The following is a 22,355-nucleotide window of genomic DNA, read 5'->3' as shown; positions in this document are numbered from 1 at the left end:
CCTCCCTGCTTTTGTACTCCATCCCTCTCGCAATGAAGGCCAATATTCCATTCGTCTTCCTGATTACCTGCTGCACCTGCAAACTAACTTTTTGGGATTCATGCACAAGGACCCCCAGGTCCCTCTGCACCTCAGCATGTTGTAATTTCTCCCCATTCAAATAATATTCCCTTTTACTGTTTTTTTTTCCAAGGTGGATGACCTCACATTTTCCGACATTGTATTCCATCTGCCAAACCTTAGCCCATTCGCTTAACCTATCTAAATCTCTTTGCAGCCTCTCTGTGTCCTCTACACAACCCGCTTTCCCACTAATCTTTGTGTCATTTGCAAATTTTGTTACACTACACTCTGTCCCCTCTTCCAGGTCATCTTTGTATATTGTTAACAGTTGTGGTCCCAGCACCGATCCCTGTGGCACACCACTAACCACCGATTTCCAACCCGAAAAGGATTCATTTATCCCGACTCTCTGCTTTCTGTTCGCCAGCCAATTCTCTATCCATGCTAATACATTTCCTCTGACTCCGCATACCTTTATCTTCTGCAGTAACCTTTTGTGTGGCACCTCATTGAATGCCTTTTGGAAAGCTAAATACACCACATCCATCAGTATACCTCTATCCACCATGCTCGTTATATCCTCAAAGAATTCCAGTAAATTAGTTAAACATGATTTCCCCTTCATGAATCCATGCTGCGTCTGCTTGATTGCACTATTCCTATCTAGATGTCCCGTTATTTCTTCCTTACTGATAGCTTCAAGCATTTTCCCCAATACAGATGTTAAACTAACCGGCCTATAGTTACCTGCCTTTTGTCTGCCCCCTTTTTTAAACAGAGGTGTTACATTAGCTGCTTTCCAATCCGCTGGTACCTCCCCAGAGTCCAGAGAATTTTGGTAGATTATAACGAATGCATCTGCTATAACTTCTGCCATCTCTTTTAATACCCTGGGATGCATTTCATCTGGACCAGGGGACTTGTCTACCTTGAGTCCCATTAGCCTATCCACCTAGTGATAGTGATTATCTCAAGGTCCTCCCTTCCCACGTTCCCGTGACCAACAATTTTTGGCATGGTTTTTGTGTCTTCCACTGTGAAGACCGAAGCAAAATAATTGTTTAAGGTCTCAGCCATTTCCACATTTCCCATTATTAAATCCTTCTTCTCATCTTCTAAGGGACCAACATTTATTTTAGTCACTCTTTTCCATTTTATATATCGGTAAAAGCTTTTACTATCTGTTTTTATGTTTTGCGCAAGTTTACTTTCGTAATCTATCTTTCCTTTCTTTATTGCTTTCTTAGTCATTCTTTGCTATCGTTTAAAATTTTCCCAATCTTCTATTTTCCCACTAACCTTGGCCACCTTATACGCATTGGTTTTCAATTTGATACTCTCCTTTATTTCCTTGGTTATCCACGGCTGGTTATCCCTTCTCTTACCGCCGTTCTTTTTCACTGGAATATATTTTTGTTGAGCACTATGAAAGAGCTCCTTAAAAGTCCTCCACTGTTCCTCAATTGTGGCACCCTTTTGTCTGTGTTTCCAGTCTACTTTAGCCAACTCTGCCCTCATCCCACTGTAGTCCCCTTTGTTTAAGCATAGTACGCTCGTTTGAGACACTACTTCCTCACCCTCAATCTGTATTAAAAATTCAACCATACTGTGATCACTCATTCCGAGAGGATCTTTTACTCGGAGATCGTTTATTATTCCTGTCTCATTACACAGGACCAGATCTAAGATAGCTTGCTCCCTTATAGGTTCTGTAACATACTGTCCCAAGAAACAATCCCGTATGCATTCTATGAACTACTCCTCAAGGCTACCCCATGCGATTTGATTTGACCAATCGATATGTAGGTTAAAATCCCCCATGATTACTGCCGTTCCTTTTTCATATGTCTCCATTATTCCCTTGATTATTGCCCGCCCCACCGTGAAGTTATTATTTGGGGGCCTATAAATTACGCCCACCAGTGACTTTTTCCCCTTACTATCTCTAATCTCCACCCATGATTCAACATTTTGTTCATTAGAGCCAATATCGTCTCTCACAACTGCCCTGATATCATCCTTTATTAACAGAGCTACCCCATCTCCTTTCCCTTCTTGCCTATCTTTCCGAATTATCAGATACCCCTGTATGTTTAATTCCCAGTCTTGGCCCCCCTGCAACCACGTTTCTGTAATGGCCACCAAATCATACCCATTTGTAATGATTTGTGCCGTCAACTCATTTACTTTATTTCGAATGCTGCGTGCGTTTAGGTAGAGTGTTTTAATACTAGTTTTTAAACCATGATTTTTAGTTTTGACCTCTCCTGCAGCCATTTTATATTCATACATATTGTCCCTTCCTATCACCTTGTGGTTTACACTTACCCCAGTGCTACTCTGCTCTGTTGCCTCTTGCCTTTTGCATTCTTTCTTGGGGTCCTGTTCCCTCGATTATTAGTCCAAGTCTCTGGGTTACTAGTCTAGTAACATAACCACTACACCACCGGACCTGGTAAATTGGCCTAGTTCCCTATTGGAAGTGTGCATGTGTGAACACTGGGTAAAGGTAGGATGCTTAACAGTCAGATAGTCCGCCAACATTCTCAGTTGAGACTCAAATATGAAGAATAGCCACTTAGGCGAGTTACTGGAGGGCTTTCGGTGCCCCTGGATTCATATTCAAAAATTGGCAGAAAAGAAAGGGAACATGTTTTTATTTTTATAAAGGCCAACTCTGCCTCATTCACATAGGCAGTATTATACCTGCCTGCAGCAGTGGCACAGCTGTTTCCTTCTAAACTCGGAGCACCAGTATGCACTAACTCAGTGCTATCCCACTGTCAGGCCATCTACTTTAAAAAGCCTCAACAGAGGTAGCATGGATGTTCTGATTTTGGATTAAACAGGATTTTACTACAAATTTGGTAGGAATACACACCAATATCAGCATGGTGCTGGCACCAAACTTCCTGTTTAACAGCAGAAGTAAATGCACATTAATTTGGAATCTGATATGCCTTGAGTAAAGCTGACAAGCTGTTTGGAAGCTTCAAGCTGCAAGGAAATACTTTAGCAAACGTGGAACATTGGCTCATTATGTAAAGTTGGTTGGTATGCATAACGATGTCAAATTCTCTTGCTATATCTCTCCTGCAGAGGTGGTTTAATTTGAACAATCTCATATTTCTGTCATGACACGAGTAATCTTTCATTAAATATTCCTTCTAAGGTAGCAAGGAGGTTTAATTAAATGTACTTTCCTAGAATTTCCATTTTTATAAAGCTCAAATCTAATTTATTTATACATGAGTGAAGCACAACCAACTGAGTCAATGTTGACATTTCGAGATCAAAAGTGACCTGAAAATAATCAAAGGAGAAACTCCCATCATTAGAAGCATTGCCAGCTTTTTCACCGTATTAAGAAAACTCACTTCATTCTGCCTTTGACAAGATGGCAACAATAAAAGGCCAACTTTGTTGTTGGATATGAAAGCCTTAATCTTGCAAACAAATAAAGTTCAGCCCTTGCGATGTGTCAACATTGAAAACACAACAGAGACAACAAGGACGCTGGAGCTGGGGGACTAAGTAAAGAACTCGGATGAGGTTTTAACAGCAAGCTCGTTCCATATGCACCTCCAGCATCCCTCACTAATGAAAACACTGCTCCAGGCTCCACTCAGCTCCTGTTAGGAATGGATCCAGTATTTGCCATAATATTTTAAACACACCCTAGGTACATTCGCTTTACAATCTGCACTAATGTTTCAAATCTAGTCCAATCATGCAGTCATTTTCCTCCAGTGGGAATCAATTTGGACTAGATCTGAATCATTGGCTTTAATTTTTATTGATTTTACTCCAGAAAATCTTTTAAATTATTTAATTAAAATACAGCTATTCACAATTCTGAATCAATTCAATATTGGCCTATTTTGATGCGTCCCCTGAGGTATTTTCAAATATTTTAAATCTGAAGAATTACTTTTTTTTTAAATCACCATTTAAAATATACTAACAATACTACAGTTTTAAGCTTTAAGATTAGCAATGAACTGGGCAAAAAGGGTCGTCATCCTGAAACATTAACTCTGTTTCTCTCTCCACATATGCTGCCTAATCTGCTGTGTATTTCCAGCATTTTCTGTTTTTATTTCAGATTCTAGCATCCTCAGTATTTTGCTTTTGTATGGGAAAATATATCCTTGTGGTATTTGTTTTCTCTCTATTATGACTGAGTTTGTCACTGTATTTCTAAGAAAAAAATACATAATAACACCACAACTTGGAAGCTCTTGCAATTTATATGCATTGAGAACTGTTTGTTAAATTTGTTTCAATGCTAAATTTTGTTTGCGCTCTACAGGCACAATGTGGTCTGGGAAATTGTACATCTGTTGTAGCAGAGGAGCTAGTATTGGGCAGTCCCCTTGGTGACTGTGGAGCCAATATGTAGTTTGCCCAATATCTTTGGTGGCATACATTTTGTGCACAACGTGTGCATGCAGCATCTGTAAGTCTTCTTTTATGACTGGAGCCATCTCAGTATCGCTGTGTTTCTATGAGATTAAGCAACAGAAACTGCCTAACTATACCAAGTAAAATACAATTTCAGCTTTAACTGACGATAATTCCAGTAAATATAATGTCATAGTGAGAAAAGGTTGATTACATCCTAGTAAAACAGTCACATTCTGACATGATAGCCCAAAAGCAGATGGAAGCATGGTCGATAATTCTAATGTAATGGAATGGAAAATTGTGAGTGACTTTTACACAGTCAGCATTTACATGAGGTCAATGTGCAGATTAATTTGCTACCGAGCAGCTTTTTCATTCAATGATGAGAGCATTGGAGTGTATAGGTTTTCTACCTACATATATAGAGCAGATTTCAAAAGTATTGAGAATTAGTCACTATTCCATGTTAAAATATAAAATCAAATCTTTTAACTGTATAAACTAACTAGATTAATGTATTTTTTTCAGTTGCTCTAATTGATCTAAATTAGCGATTTGCTTCATCCCACCCAGTTCAGTTTATAGCAGTCAACACACAGAAAACAAATTTGGAAGCCCAGACATGAATGCTGGCTATCTGAAATGAGTTTGTGCAGTTTCAATCAAATTCCCAGTGGGCATCATTCCAGTTTAAAACTGACCCTAATTTAACACTAATTGGCATTAAATTGTTGACCACTCAGAAAAACGACAAAACAACTGGATTAGAAAATTGAAAGCACTGAGGTTGGGCCTGCGTCGCATAGTTAGGACAGAGTGGAGGAAGCTTGACACTGGATTTAACTATGCCTAACCTGGGAGTGATTTATGCTAGCACTGGATGCCTGAGAATAGAAAGTGCTCTATTTCACAGCACTAATATTGCTTTATGAGCACAAAATTCACAACGAAATAGTGAAAAAAATCAAATTGAGGATAATCTGAAGCAATTTAATTTCTGAATCGCATGAATGACTTGCATTTATCTAATGCTTTATTACATCTGCCAGAAACATCCCATAGCACTTCCCCTATAATGAATTACTTTCAAATACAGTGATATGTTATTATGTAGACAAATGCGGCAGCCACTTTACACATAGCAAGATCCATCAAGCAATGAGATGTAATCTGTTTTTACTGGTATTGGTTGAGGATGCCATAAGAGCTCTCTGCTCATCTTCAAATACTTCTACAGGAGCTTTAACAACCCCCTGAACAGACAGTTGGGGTGTTGGTTTCACATTTTATTGAAGGATACAGTTTGAACCTCTCTGATCTGGCACCCTCGGGGCCTGACTGGTGCCAAAACAGAATTTTCCGAACCACGGGAGGTCAGTACTGGTGATTACTGAGTGAGGGAGGAGAGGCGGGGAACATTGGTGATCTGTCATTTTGTTATGTATGTAAACATTGTAACTGTGTAAGACTTGCCACCAGAAGGCACAACTGTTGGAGACCCAAGGATCACCTGCACATCTTGTGCAAGGGAGTATAAAAGGTTGTCTGCCATGCTGCTTAGGCACTCTGGAGTTGTATTAAGAGATTAAGGTCACATCAGTTTTAGCTCACAGTACTCAGTCTTGTGGAGTTCTTCCACACCTAATAATTGGCGATGAGTAACAGGTTACGAACTTTCACACAGTCATGGCTGCCGTTGGCATTTTAGAGAGATTTGTAGAGGGTGATGATTGGGAAGCCTTTATTGAGCGTCTCGACCAGTACTTCGTGGCCCACGAGCTGGATGGGAACGATAAAGCGATCAAGCGCAGGGCGATTCTCCTCACCGTGTGTGGGTCCACAATATACGGCCTCATCAAGAATCTGCTAGCACTGAAGAAACTAGCGGAGAAGACATATACAGAGTTGTGTACGCTGGTTTGGAACCACCTCAAGCCGAAGGAGAGTGTCTTCATGGCCAGGTATCGCTTCTACACACACCTCAGCTCCGAGGGCCAGGACATGGAGAGTTATGTCGCCGACCTGAGACGCCTTGCAGGAACTTGCGAATTTGCTGGATTTTGGGGGGAAATGCTGCGGGACTTTTTTGTTCTTGGCATCGGCCATGAGGTCATTCTTCGCAAGCTGCTGTCTACCGAATCCCTAGACCTGAGCAAGGCCATCACGATAGCCCAAGCATTCCTATCCACGAGCGATAATACCAGACAGACATCTTCCCAGCATCGAAGCTCACCGGCAAGTACTGTGCATAAAATAACGTCGCTAGCAGGCAGAACTGCATATGGCAGGGCCTACACGTCTGTAGCTGCAAGACCTAGGATGACTCGGAGTCCGCCATCGGGTGTGAATGCAAATCCATTAGCACCATGTTGGCGCTGCGGGGGTAATCATCGAGCCCATCAATGTCGATTCAAGCACTACCAAGAGCTCTCCTATCATGCTGAAAGTCAAATTGAACGGTATTCCGGTATCAATGGAGTTGGATACGGGGGCGAGTCAGTCAATTATGAGCCAGAAGGCTTTTGAGAAACTGTGGGGCAACAAGGCACAAAGGCCCAAATTGAGCCCGATTCAGACAAAGCTGCGCACCTACACCAAAGAGCTCATACCAGTCTTTGGCAGTGCGGCAGTTAAGGTATCGTACGATGGAGCTGTGCATGATTTGTACCAGGTGATGGCCCAATGCTATTTGGCAGAAGCTGGCTGGGAAAATTCGATGGAACTGGGACGACATCAAAGCACTATCTTCAGTGAATGATGCCTCGTGCGCCCAAGTGCTGAGCAAGTTTCCGTCGCTATTTGAACCAGGCATCGGCAACTTCACAGGTGCCAAGGTGCAGATCCATATAGTCTCCGATGCAAGGCCCCTTCATCACAAGGCTCGAGCGGTTCTATATATGATGAGGGTGAAAGTCGAGATCGAACTGGACAGACTTCAACGAGAGGGAATCATATCGCCAGTCGAGTTCAATGAGTGGGCCAGTCCGATTGTTCCAGTGTTGAAAAGCGATGGCACGGTCAGAATCTGCAGAGACTACAAGGTAACGATCAACCGAGTCTTGTTACAAGACCAGTACCCGCTACCCAAGGCGGCTGACCTGTTCACAACATTAGCAGGGGGTGGGGGGAAGTCATTCACCAAGTTGGACCTAACCTCCGCCTACATGACACAGGAGCTGGCTAAATCTTCAAAAAGATTGACGTGCATCAACTCGCACAAAGGACTGTTTATATACCACAAGTGCCCTTTTGGGGTTCACTCGGCTGCTGCCATCTTCCAGAGGAACATGGAGAGTCTGCTGAAATCGGTTCCGCGCACCGTTGTGTTTCAAGACGACAATCTGATCACCGATCGTGACACCACCGAACATCTGCACAACCTGGAAGAGGTTCTAAGTCGACTAGACAGAGTGGGACTCAGGCTGAAATGCTCCAAGTGTGTTTTTCTGGCGCCAGAGGTCGAACTTTTGGGGAGAAAGATTGCGGCAGACGGTATCAGACCCATGGACTCAAAGACAGAGGCCATCAAGAATGCACCCATACCACAGAATGTGATGGAGCTGTGTTCGTTTCTGGGACTCCTCAACTATTTTGGCAACTTTCTACCCGGGTTAAGCACTTTGCCTGAACTGTTGCACATGTTGCTATGTAAGGGTGATGACTGGGTTTGGGGTAAATCTCAAGAGACAGCCTTTGAGAAGGCCAGAAACTTACTTTGTTCTAATAAGTTACTTGTACTGTATGACCCGTGTAAACGATTAGTGCTAGCTTGTGATGCATCTTCGTACGGGGTCGGCTGTGTCTTACAGCAAACCAATGTATCGGGCAAACTGTCAGGCCAGGATCCTGTGCTATAACTTGTAAAAAGTTGCTTCCTCAAATGGGAGCTGGTCGGCCGATCCCAGGGAAATGCAAGATGAAATTAAGCAGTTTCACCAACGCAAAGATGAAATGTCCATCCAGTCGGATTGTCTTCTATGAAGTAATCACGTGGTTTTGCCAAAAAAAGGCAGGGAAACACTTATATGCGACTTACACAATACCCACCCAGGCATAGTCATGATGAAGGCTATAGCCAGGTCGCATGTTTGGTGGCCCGGCATTGACTCAGAATTAGATTCATGCATACACCAGAGCAACACATGCTCACAATTGAGCAATGCACCAAGGGAGGCTCCATTGAGTCTGTGGTCATGGCCCTCAAAACCGTGGTTCAGGATCCCCTTAGGTTTTGCTAGCTCCTTTCTCGGAGCGATGTTTTTAGTTGTAATGGACACTGACTCTAAATGGATTGAATGCGTAATCATGTTATCCAGCACATCCACTGCCACCATTGAAAGCCTCCGGACTATGTTCTCCACCTATGGCTTGCCCGACGTCCTTGTCAGTGACAATGGACCGTGTTTCACCAGCTCGGAATTCAATGAGTTTATGACCTGCAATAGCATCACGCATGTCAGGTTTGCCCCGTTTAAGCCCGCATCCAACGGTCAAGCGGAACGGGCAGTCCAAACTCTCAAGCAGAGCTTGAAATGCGTGACGGAAGGCTCCTTGCAAATGCGCTTATCTCGGGTTCTGCTCAGCTACCGGACGCGACCCCACTTGCTCACTGGGGTTCCCCCTGCAGAATTGTTAATGAAGCTAGCACTCAAAAGTAGGCTCTCCCTAGTCCACCCGGACCTAAATGATCAAGTGGAAATCCGGCGTCACCGGCAAAACATGTACCACGATCGCGCGGCTGTATCATGTGACATTGATGTTAACGACCCTGTGTTTGTCCTTAATTATGGTCATGGTCCTAAATGGGTCTCTGGCGTTGTCTTGGCCAAGGAGGGGAATAGAGTGTTTATTAGTCAAACTATTGAATGGACAAACGTGCAGAAAGCATTTGGATCAGACCAAACTACAGTTCACCAACAATCAGGAACAACCTGAAGAGGATATCACTATCATCGATCCAGCAACACACACCCAACCAGCAATCGACCTTGCTGTCAATCAAGAGGATGAACCCATCATTCCCAACAGTCCTGTCAGACCAGCCATGCCGCAGTGCAGCAGTAGTCCAACCAACTCACCCATACCAGAGTTTGAACTCAGACGATCAACCAGGGAGCGTAGGGCCCCAGATCAATTTGTAAATAATTTGTATCAAAGACTTTGGCAGGGTGGGGGTGGGGAGTGATGTTATGTATGTAAACATTGTAACTGTGTAAGACTTGCCACCAGAGGGTGCAATTGTTGGAGGCCCAAAGGTCACTTGCACATCTTGTGCAAGGGAGTATAAAAGATTGTCTGACATGCTGCTTAGGCACTCTGGAGTTGTATTAAAGAGACTAAGGTTGTTATGTCTTGAATAAAGAGTCAGACTAAATACTGCAAGCTCAAAGTAAGGTGTGACCATAGTCCTTTATTACAGATCTCAGAGTGCCTCTCCAGCCTGTGAGGCCTCCTTATATACAGGTGCTCCTAAGGGATTGTGGGATCCCTTGGGACTCCAGGGGATAAGCCCTCTGGTGGTTAGACATGGTATTTACAGGTTTACATACATAACAAAGGTCACATCAGTTTTAGTTCACAGTACTCAGTCTTGTGGAGTTCTTCCATACCTAATACATTTCTCTGTTTGTCTCAGATCTGACGCCCCTTTACTGCGCCGTCAAGTCCCACAATGAAGAAGTAGAGCGAGATGCTGAGCATCACGGGAGCACTTAACAGTGATCTCCAAGCCCAGGCCCAGGAAAGCGGCAGTTCTACCATGGCTGCCGAACCACGGATATTTCCAGACCAGAGTGTCCCGGACCAGAGAGGTTCAGCCTGTACAACTTCAACAACACAGCACTCCCTCAGCACTCATTATTGTCAGCCTAGATTATGCACTCAAATCCAGGAGGGGTTTGACCCCACAACATTCTAACTCAGAAGCAAGAGTGAGCAAAGATGACACTCCTCTGTGGCAAGCTGATACTAAGGCAGGAAAAACACCAGATACTCTACGGCAGGAAGCAGTATGTGCACAAAATATATTAGTATTTTTTTTATATAAAAGAGAAGCTCATGTACAACCTTGCAATAAAGAGGTGCCAATGGGAATGTTTTCGGGAATGTTGTCACGGCTGTAGATAGAATGCAGGAACTCTGGTGTACAGTCGTTTTCATCAATTATGTGAATTACTACCTGCAAAATAAATCAGCAAACAGAAGAAATCAGAACTCCTCAGAAGCAAAGAGGTAAAATGGACATCAGTTAACCTGAAAAAATGACCATAAACAATTTTCTCCAGCAACATCACTTTGAGTAACATATCAGCAATGAAAATGCAAAACTCTGGTTAACAGAGCACTGTCCTCTCACCAGATTTTCAGTCTGGATACAGTCAGAGGAATGAGAAAAATAATAGGAAAGCTGGCAATCCAGCATATTAGAAAATTTATATTATCAGTAAAGAATCATGTACTGGGTATTGCTGTTTATAACATTGTTGGTTAGGGATAACAGTAAACCGTGGATCTTTCAGATACTGTGCAACATTTTGTATGTATGAAAATGAATTGAAACAGGAATCTATGTGATATTATGTTATGTGATTTAGATGAACACAGTGTTAATGCTAACACATAATGGATGATCCAGCATTCCCAATAGCGAACGTCATTCGCTGGAAGCACATCCCAGGAAGGAGTACTTTTCACTTGCTAGCACTGTTTCCCAATAGGAATTCCAAATGGTGGAATTGTATCTATAATTAATATTTAGTACAACAGATCCATTTTTATCCAGTTGCACTTATGATATGAAGTCCAGGGAAAATGGCCGAAATTAATAATTGTTGTGCTAATTTTATTGGCCTGAAACAAGTGCAATGATAACCAATTCAGCAGGATAGAAGCCCACATCCAATCTAAATGAGCATTTGGGCCACGGGCACATTGGTTGGGGCCTTTTTTTAGGCAGCTGTAGTGGACGCCTGAAATGAGCACAAACTTCAATATTGAAATGAGGCTTATGCACCCATTTCAAACTTGGATTACTGAAATCATTTGCTCTGGTCAGTAGATTGTACGGCGCAAGCTCCAAGTAGTATTTCCGGGGCTTGGGAAGACTAACCAGCGGTCCTTAAAGTGGCCGCAGGAGGACGCTCAAAATAAAGACTTCAAAATTTTCAAAATTTCACTTTCTTTGGAGTCAGAAAGAAATGGAGTGCTCCTCCTGGCTCTGTAAAACAGCTGCAGATGCTATCAGCCCACTCTTGCCCTGATCTGCAGTCTGCCCTCCTCCTAATTGCCAGTAACCTTCCGCAAGGGTCCCTGGCTGCGGCCTCCTGCCGCTGGTCTTACCACTCAGCAGCTGGCCAGCCCGTCCATTTGGCCAAATGCCAGGTGGGAAACGGAATTAAAAATTTATAATGAAGTCCTGCCACAACATTCGGCTGCTTTTGGCCTCCCCTGCCTCACTGTAAATATTGGGGGTAATGATTCAGTCAAAGTGGCTGAGGTGTGACACAAGGGCACATTTTGAACATTTTTGAAATGTTACAGTTTTGGAGCCCCATGCTGATTGTTCAGTGGATAAATGCACTGCATAGTGTAGCACTAAACCAGGTTCAATCTCTGATCTGTCATGAATTCGCCTGTCTCAGCCTGGAGGGTAGCAGGGCTGCTACAATTGCCTTTAAGCTACAGAAAAGAAAAATCAGACAACCCCTGCTCTTAATGACAATTCAGTGCTCCTGTCATAAGAACATATATGTCGACACTAGGATGGTGAAACAATCTTGTTAATTTTAGCAAAAACGTTGGTGTGACACTGGTTTTTCCTTGCTTTAATACTTACACCAACTTTATTAGTAAAATTATCAAATGCAGGCATTTCAAATTCCCGCCTAGGTGAGCTCAAGATTAGCTGTGCTGCCCCAGTGAAATACTGTTTATGCACTCACTTATTGGCCATGCTCAAGAGGAAGAATGGCTAATTGGTTGAGGTAGTGGAGGATTACCCATTGCCTATGGAACTGTACCCCAGCCTCAGCAGAGAAGGCAGCAAGAGAAAATCATGCTGTTCAATATTAGTAAAACCAACACATTACAATGCTTGCATGAAATTCCTCTGTCCACTGTTTTAACTAAGATGTTCGTTAAAATAGTAGATAAACGAATACCAGCTTAATGCCTTACTGCGTTCATGACGAATATTGCTCTCAATTCAAAATCAACTCTCATGTGCCCTTGTCAGTGGCTGGCAAATTGCTCAGAGCCACAGGTTGGCTGGAAGTGCGGTGAAAACTCTGATTACGCATAAACATAGATTCCACTGCACCTCCGGAGAAGTTATGGCAGATCCTATATAATATGAAAGCGCACTGCAGACTGTATGTTATCCAATCTTACAGACATATATTGCAATCAATGTGAGGTGTTAATAAAAAACTTAAATCATTTCTGTTGAATAATTCAGATTTTAAAAATGTTTTTCGATCAAAAACTATTGCGTGTATATCTAAGAAGAACATAATTAGAAATGGATATTTCCATGCATGGTTCAAACATCCTGCTCAGCTAACTTTTAACCCCTTGCTTTGTTCCAGAATGTCCTCTGGCCATTCAAATTAGCTGTTAATTTTGAATGGTGAAATGGGCCAAGTCTACCCTTATGTCTTGTTAATGACAGATGCTCTAGAGGAAGAGGAGACAGGATAGAGAATTTAGTCAGATGACCAGCCGCCTCCTAAACAAGTGCACCTACTATTTGTTTCTGGGCAGCCTAACGTATGAACCCTGAACGATTTCTTGAGCGTTAAAAATACACACCTCTTAGTTCACGTAACATCGGCAAAAATAGGTCTGTGAATAATAAAAATCAACTTTTATTTTTACCACAAATTGCTGACCGAACTGCCAAACTCTTGATTGGAGGTGCATTGCTGTGGGAAACATGGACCAGAGGCTAAAAAAAAATCTACAAGGTCGGATAAAATACGATTATGTCCGGAGTTCATTTTGCTTTTTACTTTTTTATCCATGGATTCAAATTTCTCACACAGGAGAAGAGCTTTAATCAAAATCAGTCAGAACACAAAAAAAATTCCAGCCTCATTGACAAATAATTTCATTAAAATCGGCTCAGGAAGTCTCAGCAATCCATTTAGTCCATTCTTCAAGTGCTAGAGTATTTCACTACAGGATTACTGGCACTTTCATGTGTGGATTGCACAGATGGTATCAATATTGGAAGAAAGTGAGTTTATTAATCAGTTTCACAACAGCTTGAGAGTAGGCTTACATCAGATCTAGGGTGATTCCTCTTATAAAGTCTTATCAGAGGCTTCACTTGTGTGTTGCTTGGACAATTTACAACACCCTTCTGCAGAAACTGCTTAAATGTGGCTGTCCGTTCCTCACAAACTATTGATTGTAAATAGTCATTGTTTTCAGCCATTATCTCGATTTAAAAACAGGAAGGCAGAGAAATGCATTCCTGCCACAAACTTTATGTAAAAAAAGTTAAAGAAAGGCAACAGAATGTTGCTGTAAATTCCACACAGATTTTGATCCCATTTAAAAAAAAAAGATCTGCTCTTATCTTAAGCTCTCGTGTTCCCACAGCAATAGTATTTGCTCTGGACTCATCGTCACATTCCTTCACGTATTGAGTTCTAGATCTGCTTTGGAAAGAACAGGAAGACTGGGGAGAGTTACCCAGAGCTTTTCTTCTCCTGGTGAAGGGTTTCATAGTAGCTTTAATAAGGGAGGGAATTGCTTGCCCAGTAATCTGCATACTCTTTTGCCCGAAGTATGGTGAGAGGCATAGGGAGATATAGGAATATGGCATTAGTACAATTATATAGTGCTTTGTCCTTCCTATATACAGTATAAATGCACACGAGGCCCATACTTGAGAGAAGGTCACTCTGTGACCAGTTACCTTTATTACCAAGATCTCAAGTGATAAAGGTAGGTGGAGCTTCCTCTATTATACCTGAAAGTCCAGGTTAGGAGTGTCTCCCACAAGTTCACCCTCTTGTGGTCAATGTTCTCAAGGTGTACAAGTTAGGTCAGCTTATACATGGGTTACAATGATAGTTGAATACATGACATCACCTCCCCCCAAAGTCTTATTGGGATCACAGGTTAAGTCTCTCTGGTGGTTTACGCTCCCTTGTAGAGCGCCTGAGTTGGGGCTCCGGTTGTTGGGCGCTGACCTGAGTGTCTGCTGTTTGCGGTGCCTCAGGCTTGTCCGGACTGCCCACAGTGACTGGGCTCTCCTCCACTTGGTTCCGGTGTCCGGTCACCTGTGATGGAGTAAACTCTACGGCGTGTTCTTCCTCTGCTTCTTCTATGGGGTTGCTGAACCTCTTTTTAGTTTGATCCACGTGTTTGCGGCAGATTTGTCCATTGGTAAATTTAACTACCTGTCATGTATTCAACCAGCATTGTAACCCATGTATAATCTGATCTAAGTTGTACACTGTGAGAACAACGACCACTAGGTGGTGGACTTGTGGGAGACACTTCTAACCTGGACCTTCAGATATAAAAGGGGAAGCTCCACCCACTTCCATCACTTGAGTGCTGATAGAATAAAGGAGAGGTCACAGACTGACCTTTTCTCAAGCGTGTGCATGTATACTGTATAGTAAGGACGTATCAATGGCGACGAGAAACTGGGATTTAAACCACGCGAGCATGGCCACTAGCAGAACAGACGAGAGGTACTGTGTTAAGGAATGGTTGGGACAGAGATTCAACATTGTTAACGCAGCACACAGTTCTCCAGGCAAACAAGGGCAATCGGGCATGCCCCAACATGTAGTCGAACCCAGAGGGGGAGTTCAACAGAGACAATGGCAAGCTGAATGGTGATTCACACCATTGCAAGGGACAATGCGGCCAGTAATGGGGTCATCAACACCTGTTAATGGCGCACTCAAGGACAATCACAGGGGCAGTCAGGGACGATCGACTGGCAAGGGACCTTTTGTTTCCAACAGCAGCTCATGTTGGAGGTGTGGAGGCATACATTCAGCCGGAGTTTGCAGAAATGAGCAAAATACCTGCAGAAATTGTAGAAATGAACGTTGGGGGAAATCGCTGGAAGCTGAAGTTCAGCGAGTTCATGTGGAGCACGTATACAGTTCATACACCAGGACGCCACCAATAATGATGAAAGTGCTCCTCAATGGCATCCCAGTATCAATGGAGCTAGACACGGGGACCAGCCAGTCCCTGATGGGTATCAAACAGTTCAAAAAGTTGTGGCGTCTAAGGCCAGGAGGCCAAAATTATCGCCGATTGACGCACAGCTACGGACATACACAAAGGAGATCGTTCCGGTGCTAGGCAGCGCCACGGCAGTCATGACCCACAAAGATTTAGAGAACAGGTTGCCACTCTGGGTTGTCCCGGGGGACGGTCCCGCACTACTGGGGAGGAGTTGACTTGCTGTCATGAACTGGAAATGGGGCGATGTCAATGCAATTTCCTCTGTGGAGCGAGTATCATGTTCACAGATCCTGGACAAATTTGACTCATTATTTCAACCCAGCATTGGCACTTTCATGGGGGCCAAGGTAGTGATTCACATAAACCCGGACGCCAGGCCAGTGCACCACAAGGCCAGAGCGTGCCGTACATGATGCGGGAAAAGATAGAAGGTGAATTGGACCGCCTGCTGAGGGAAGGCATCATCTCGCCAGTCGAATTCAGTGACTGGGCAAGCCAGATTGTGCCGGTGCTCAAGGCGGATGAGTCGGTCAGGATATGTGGTGATTACAAGGCCACCATCAATCGGGTGTCACTCCAAGACCAGTACCCACTACCGAGAGCGGAGGACCTCTTTGCGACGCTATCCGGTGGCAAACTTTTTTCAAAATTGGACCTGACCTCAGCTTACATGACCCAGGAGCTGGCAAGTGAGTCGAAGAAGCTGACCACCATCATGACACACAAGGGGTTGTTTGAGTACAACAGATGTCCGTTTGGGATTCGCTCGGCTACCGCGAACTTCCAACGAAATATGGAAAGCCTCCTCAAGTCGATTCCAGGGACGGTGGTTTTTCAGGACGACATCCTCATCACGGGTTACGATACTGAAGAACACCTCCACAACCTGGAGGAGGTGCTACGCAGACTGGACCGGGTAGGGCTGCGACTGGAAAAGGCGAATTGCGTCTTCCTACCTCCAGAGCTAGAATTCCTGGGGATGAGGGTAGCAGCAGACGGGATCAGCCCTACTGCGTCCAAGACGGAAGCGATCCAGAGAGCACCCAGACCCCGTAACATGACGGAGCTGCGTTCGTTCCTGGGGCTCCTGAACTATTTTGGTAACTTTCTTCCCAAATTGAGCACGCTGCTAGAGCCACTACACGTGCTCCTATGCACAGGTCGTGAATGGGTCTGGGGGGACAGCCAAGAAAGGGCTTTTAATAGAGCACGCAATTTGTTATGTTCCAACAATCTGTTAACGCTATATGATCCATGTAAGAAACTTGTGTTAACGTGCGATGCGTTGTCCTATAGTGTCGGGTGTGTGTTGCAGCATGTCAATGCCAAGGGTCAGTTACAGCCGGTAGCTTATGCCTCCAGAAGTCTGTCCCAGGCAGAAAGGGGCTACGGGATGGTAGAAAAGGAGGCGCTCACATGTGTATATGCGGTAAAGAAAATGCACCAGTACCTGTTTGGCAGGAAATTTGAACTGGAGACAGATCACAAAACCCTAACGTCCCTTTTGGCCGACAACAAGGCCATAAATGCAAACGCATCGGCCCGCATACAGAGGTGGGCACTCACGTTAGCCACCTATGACTACACAATTCGGCACAGACCGGGCACTGAAAACTGCGCCGATGCACTCAGCAGGCTCCCACTAGCCACCACTGAGGGGGCTACCGAGCATGCTGCTGAGATGGTCATGGCTGTTGAAGCTTTCGGAAGCGAAGGCTCACCCATGACAGGCCGTCAGATTAAAGTCTGGACAAATAGAGACCCGCTATTGTCTCTATTCAAGAAATGTGTCCTGAATGGGGACTGGGCAGCCACGTACAGGCCCTGAGGAATTTAAACCATTTCACACGCGCAGGGAAGAACTCTCGATTCAGGCTGATTGCCTACTGTGGGGAAACCGCGTAGTCATGCCCCAGATGGGCAGAGAGGTGTTCATCAGAGAACTCCACAATGAGCACCCGGGCATTGTCATGATGAAGGCAGTTGCCAGGTCACACGTTTAGTGGCCAGGGATAGACGCAGATCTGGAACTTTGTGTTCGCAGATGCAACACGTGTGCCCAGCTGGGCAATGCACCCAGGGAAGCCTCCCTTAGCCCCTGGCCATGTCCCGCCAAGCCTTGGTCACGCATCCATGTGGACTACGCAGGTCCTTTCATGGGAAAAATGTTTTTGGTTGTAGTAGACGCCTACTCCAAATGGATCGAGTGTGACATTTTAAATTCAAGCACATCCTCTACCACGCTAGAAAGTCTATGGGCAATGTTCGCCGCCAACGGTCTACCGGACATCTTGGTCAGTGACAATGGCCCGTGCTTCACAAGCACTGAATTCCAGGACTTCATGGCAGGCAATGGAATCAACCATGTCAGAACGGCACCGTTCAAGCCGGCCTCAAACGGCCAGGCAGAATGAGCAGTGCAGATAATCAAACAGGGGATGCTCAGAATCCAAGGGGGTTCCCTACAAAGCCGTTTATCACGCCTCCTGTTGGCCAATAGATCTCGACCACACTCGCTCACAGAGGTTCCACCCGCAGAGCTGCTAATGAAAAAGACGCTCAAAACCCGGCTATCCTTTATACACCCCACCATGAAAGAAATTGTCGAGAGCAGGCGCCAGTCATAATATGACTACCATGACAGGAATGCGAGGCGCGATGTATTGATGTAAATGACCCTGTTTTTTTCCTCAACTACGCTGCAGGGCCCAAATGGCTCACAGGCACTGTGATTGCCAAAGAGGGAAATAGGATTCTGGTAGTTAAACCTAACAATGGACAAATCTGCCGCAAACATGTGGATCAAACAAAAAGGAGGTTCAGCAACCCCATAGAAGAAGCAGAGGAAGAACACGATATAGAGTTCACTCCTCCACAGGTGACCGAACACAGGAACCAAAGGGAGAGCCCAGTCACTAGGCCTGAGGCACCACAAACAGCAGACACTCAGGCCAGCGCCCAACAACCAGAGCCCCAGCTGAGGCATTCTACAAGAGAGTGTAAACCACCAGAGAGACTCAACCTGTGATCCCAATAAGACTTTGGGGGGGGGGGGGGGGGTCAAGGTGATGTCATGTATTCAACCAGCATTGTAACCCATGTATAATCTGACCTAAGTTGTACACTGTGAGAACAATGACCACTAGGCGGTGAACTTGTGGGAGACACTCCTAACCTGGACCTTCAGATATAAAAGGGGAAGCTCCACCCACTTCCATCACTTGAGTGCTATGGAATAAAGGACAGGTCACAGACTGACCTTCTCTCAAGCATGGGCCTCGTGTGCATTTATACTGTATAGTAAGGACGTATCACTACCAAAACCCTATTCCCCTCTTTGGCAATCACAGTGCCTGCAAGCCATTTCGGCCCTGCAGCGTAATTAAGGACAAAAACAGGGTAATTGACATCAATACATCTCATCCTCGCATTCCTGTCATGGTAGTCACATTGTGACGGACGCCTGCTCTTAACAATTTCTTTCATAGTAGTGTGTATAAGGGATAACCTGGTTTTGAGCATCCTTTTCATTAGCAGCTCTGCGGGTGGAACCCCTGTGAGCGAGTGTGGTCGGGATCTATTGGCCAACAGGAAGAGTGATAAGCGGCTTTGTAGGGAATCCACTTGGTTTCTGAGCATCCCCTGTTTGATTATCTGAACTGCTCGTTCCACCTGGCCATTTGAGGCCGGCTTGAACGGTGCCGTTCTGACATGGTTGATTCCATTGCCTGCCATGAAGTCCTGGAATTCAGTGTTGTGAAGCATGGGCCATTGTCGCTGACCAAGACATCCGGTAGACCATGGGCAGCGAACATTGCCCGTAGACCTTCTACCATGGCAGAGGATGTGCTTGAATTAAAAATGGCACAATCAATCCATTTGGAGTAGGTGTCTACTACAACCAAAAACATTTTTCCCATGAAAGGACTTGCGTAGTCCACATGTATGCGTGACCTTGTCTTGGCAGGCCAGGACCATGGGCTAAGGGGGGGCTTCCCTGGGTGCATTGCCCAGCTGAGCACACGTGTTGCACCTGCGAACACAGAGTTCCAGATCTGCATCTATCCCTGGCCACCAAACGTGTGACCTGGCAATTGCCTTCATCATGACAATGCCCGGGTACTCATTGTGAAGTTCTCTGATAAACACCTCTCTGCCCATCTGGGGCATGACTACTCGGTTTCCCCACAGCAGGCAATCGGCCTGAATCGAGAGTTCATCCTTGCGCCTATGAAATGGTTTAAATTCCTCAGGGCATGGCCCGTACGTGGCTGCCCAGTCCCCATTCAGGACACATTTCTTAACTAAAGACAGTAGCGAGTCTTTATTTGTCCAGACTTTAATCTGACGGGCTGTCACAGGTGAGCCTTTGCTTTTGAAAGCTTCAACAGCCATGACCATCTCAGCAGCATGCTCAGTTGCCCCTCAGTGGTGGCTAGTGGGAGCGTGCTGAATGCATTGGTGCAGTTTTCAGTGCCCAGTCTGTGCCGAATTGTGTAGTCATAGGCGGCTAACGTGAGTGCCCACCTCTGTATGCGGGCCGATGCATTCGTATTTATGGCCTTGTTGTTGGCCAAAAGGGACGTTAGGGGTTTGTCTTCTTCAGCTCAAATTTCCTGCCAAACAGGTACTGGCGCATTTTTTTTTTTACTGCATATACACATGCTAGCGCTTCCTTTTCTACCATCCCATAGCCCCTTTCTGCCTGGGACAGACTTCTGGAGGCATAAGCTACCGGCTGTAACTGACCATTAGCATTCACATGCTGCAACACATACCCGATCCCATAGGACGATGCATCACATGTTAAAACAAGTTTCTTACACGGGTCATACAACGTTAACAGTTTGTTGGAGCATAACAAATTGTGTGCTCTATCAAAAGCCCTTCCCTGGCTGTCCCCCCAGACCCAATCGCGACCTTTGCGTAGGAGCACGTGTAGCGGCTCTAACAGCGTGCTCAATTTGGGAAGAAAGTTACCAAAATAGTTCAGGAGCCCCAGGAACGAACGCAGCTCCGTCGTGTTTTGGGGTCTGGGTGCTCTCTGGATCGCTTCCATTTTCGATGCAGTAGGTCTGATCCCGTCTGTTGCTACCCTCCTCCCCAGGAATTCTACCTCTGGAGCCAAGAAGACACACTTCGCCTTTTCCAGTCGCAGCCCTACCCAGTCCAGTCTGCGTAGCACCTCCTCCAGGTTGTGTAGGTGTTCTTCAGTATCGCGACCCGTGATGAGGATGTTGAAAAACCACCGTCCTTGGAATCAACTTGAGGAGGCTTTCCATATTTCACTGAACGATCGCGGCGGCTGAACAATCCCGAACAGACATCTGTTATACTCAAACAACCCCTTGTGTGTCGTGATGGTGGTCAGCTTCTTCGACTCACTCGCCAGTTCCTGGGTCATGTAAGCTGAGATCAGGTCCAATTTTGAAAAATGTTTGCCACCGGAAAGCGTCACAAAGAGGTCCTCCGTTCTCGGTAGCGGGCACTGGTCTTGGAGTGACACCCGATTGATGGTGGCCTTGTAATCATATCCTGACTGACCCATCCGCCTTGAGCACCGGCACGATCGGGCTCGCCCAATCACTGAATTCGACTGGCGAGATTGATGCCTTCCCTTAGCAGGCGGTCCAATTTGCATTCTATCTTTTCCTGCATCTGGCCTTGTGGTGTACTGGCCTGGCGTCCGGGTTTATGTGAATCATTATCTTGGCTCCCATGAAAGTGCCGATGCTGGGTTGAAATAATGAGTCAAATTTGTCCAGGACCTGTGAGCATGATACTCGCTCCACAGAAGAAATTGCATTGACATCGTCCAGTTCATGACAGCAAGCCAACTCCTCCCCAGTAGTGCGGGACCGTCCCCCGGGACAATCCAGAGTGGCAACCTGTTCTCCGAATCTTTGTGGGTCATGACTACCGTGGTGCTGCCTAGCACCGGCATGATCTCCTTTGTATATGTCCGTAGCTGTGCGTCAATTGGCAATAATTTTGGCCTCCTGGCCTTGGATGCCCACAAACTTTCGAACTGTTTGATACTCATCAGGGACTGGCTGACCCCCCGGTGTCTAGCTCCATTAATACTGGGATGCCATTGAGGTGCACTTTCATTATTATCGGTGGCGTCCTGCTATATGAACTGTATATGTGCTCCACATGAACTCACTGAACATCAGCTTCCAGCGATTTCCCCCAGTATTCATTTGGCCTCGTCGGGCTTACATCGGGCCCGTCCTCCTCGTACATCAACCTGGCTGCAGGCTTCCTGCACATATGCGCCAAGTGACCGCTGACGTTGCAGTTTCTGTAGGTGTATTGCTGATACCTGCAAGCTCTGGCTGGGTGTTTGCCTCCATACCTCCAGCATGAGCTGGAGGCCCCGTTGTTGGAAACAGAAGGTCTATTACCAGTCGATCGTCTGACTGTCTCTGTAACTGTCCTTAAGCGCACCATTAACAGGTGTTGATGGCCCCATTACTGGCCGCATTGTCCATTGCGATGGCATGAATCGCCGTTCAGCTAGCCATTGTCTCTATTGAATTCCCCCTTTGGGTTCGACTACATGCTGGGGTATGTCCGATTGCCCTTGTCTGCCTAGAGAACTGTGTGCCGCGTTAACAATGTTGGCTCCCTGGTCGTTTGCCACATTTGAGCCAAGATTTTTG

At 45.4% G+C, this 22,355-nt stretch overlaps 1 protein-coding gene across 1 annotated transcript in view; it reads right to left on the bottom strand.

Annotated features, from left to right (window-relative positions):
• Positions 1 to 22,355, bottom strand: part of LOC139268496 (neural-cadherin) — a 306,309-nt gene that overhangs the window by 118,108 nt on the left and 165,846 nt on the right. Inside the window, exon 5 of the mRNA XM_070886774.1 lies at positions 10,537 to 10,648. Coding sequence (XP_070742875.1) covers positions 10,537 to 10,648 — 112 coding nt within the window. The remainder of the gene's footprint in view (positions 1 to 10,536; positions 10,649 to 22,355) is intronic.

This window comes from Pristiophorus japonicus, chromosome 1, assembly GCF_044704955.1.
Source record: "Pristiophorus japonicus isolate sPriJap1 chromosome 1, sPriJap1.hap1, whole genome shotgun sequence".
Taxonomy (NCBI): domain Eukaryota; kingdom Metazoa; phylum Chordata; class Chondrichthyes; family Pristiophoridae; genus Pristiophorus; species Pristiophorus japonicus.
This window is presented reverse-complemented; position numbering and strand designations above follow the sequence as displayed.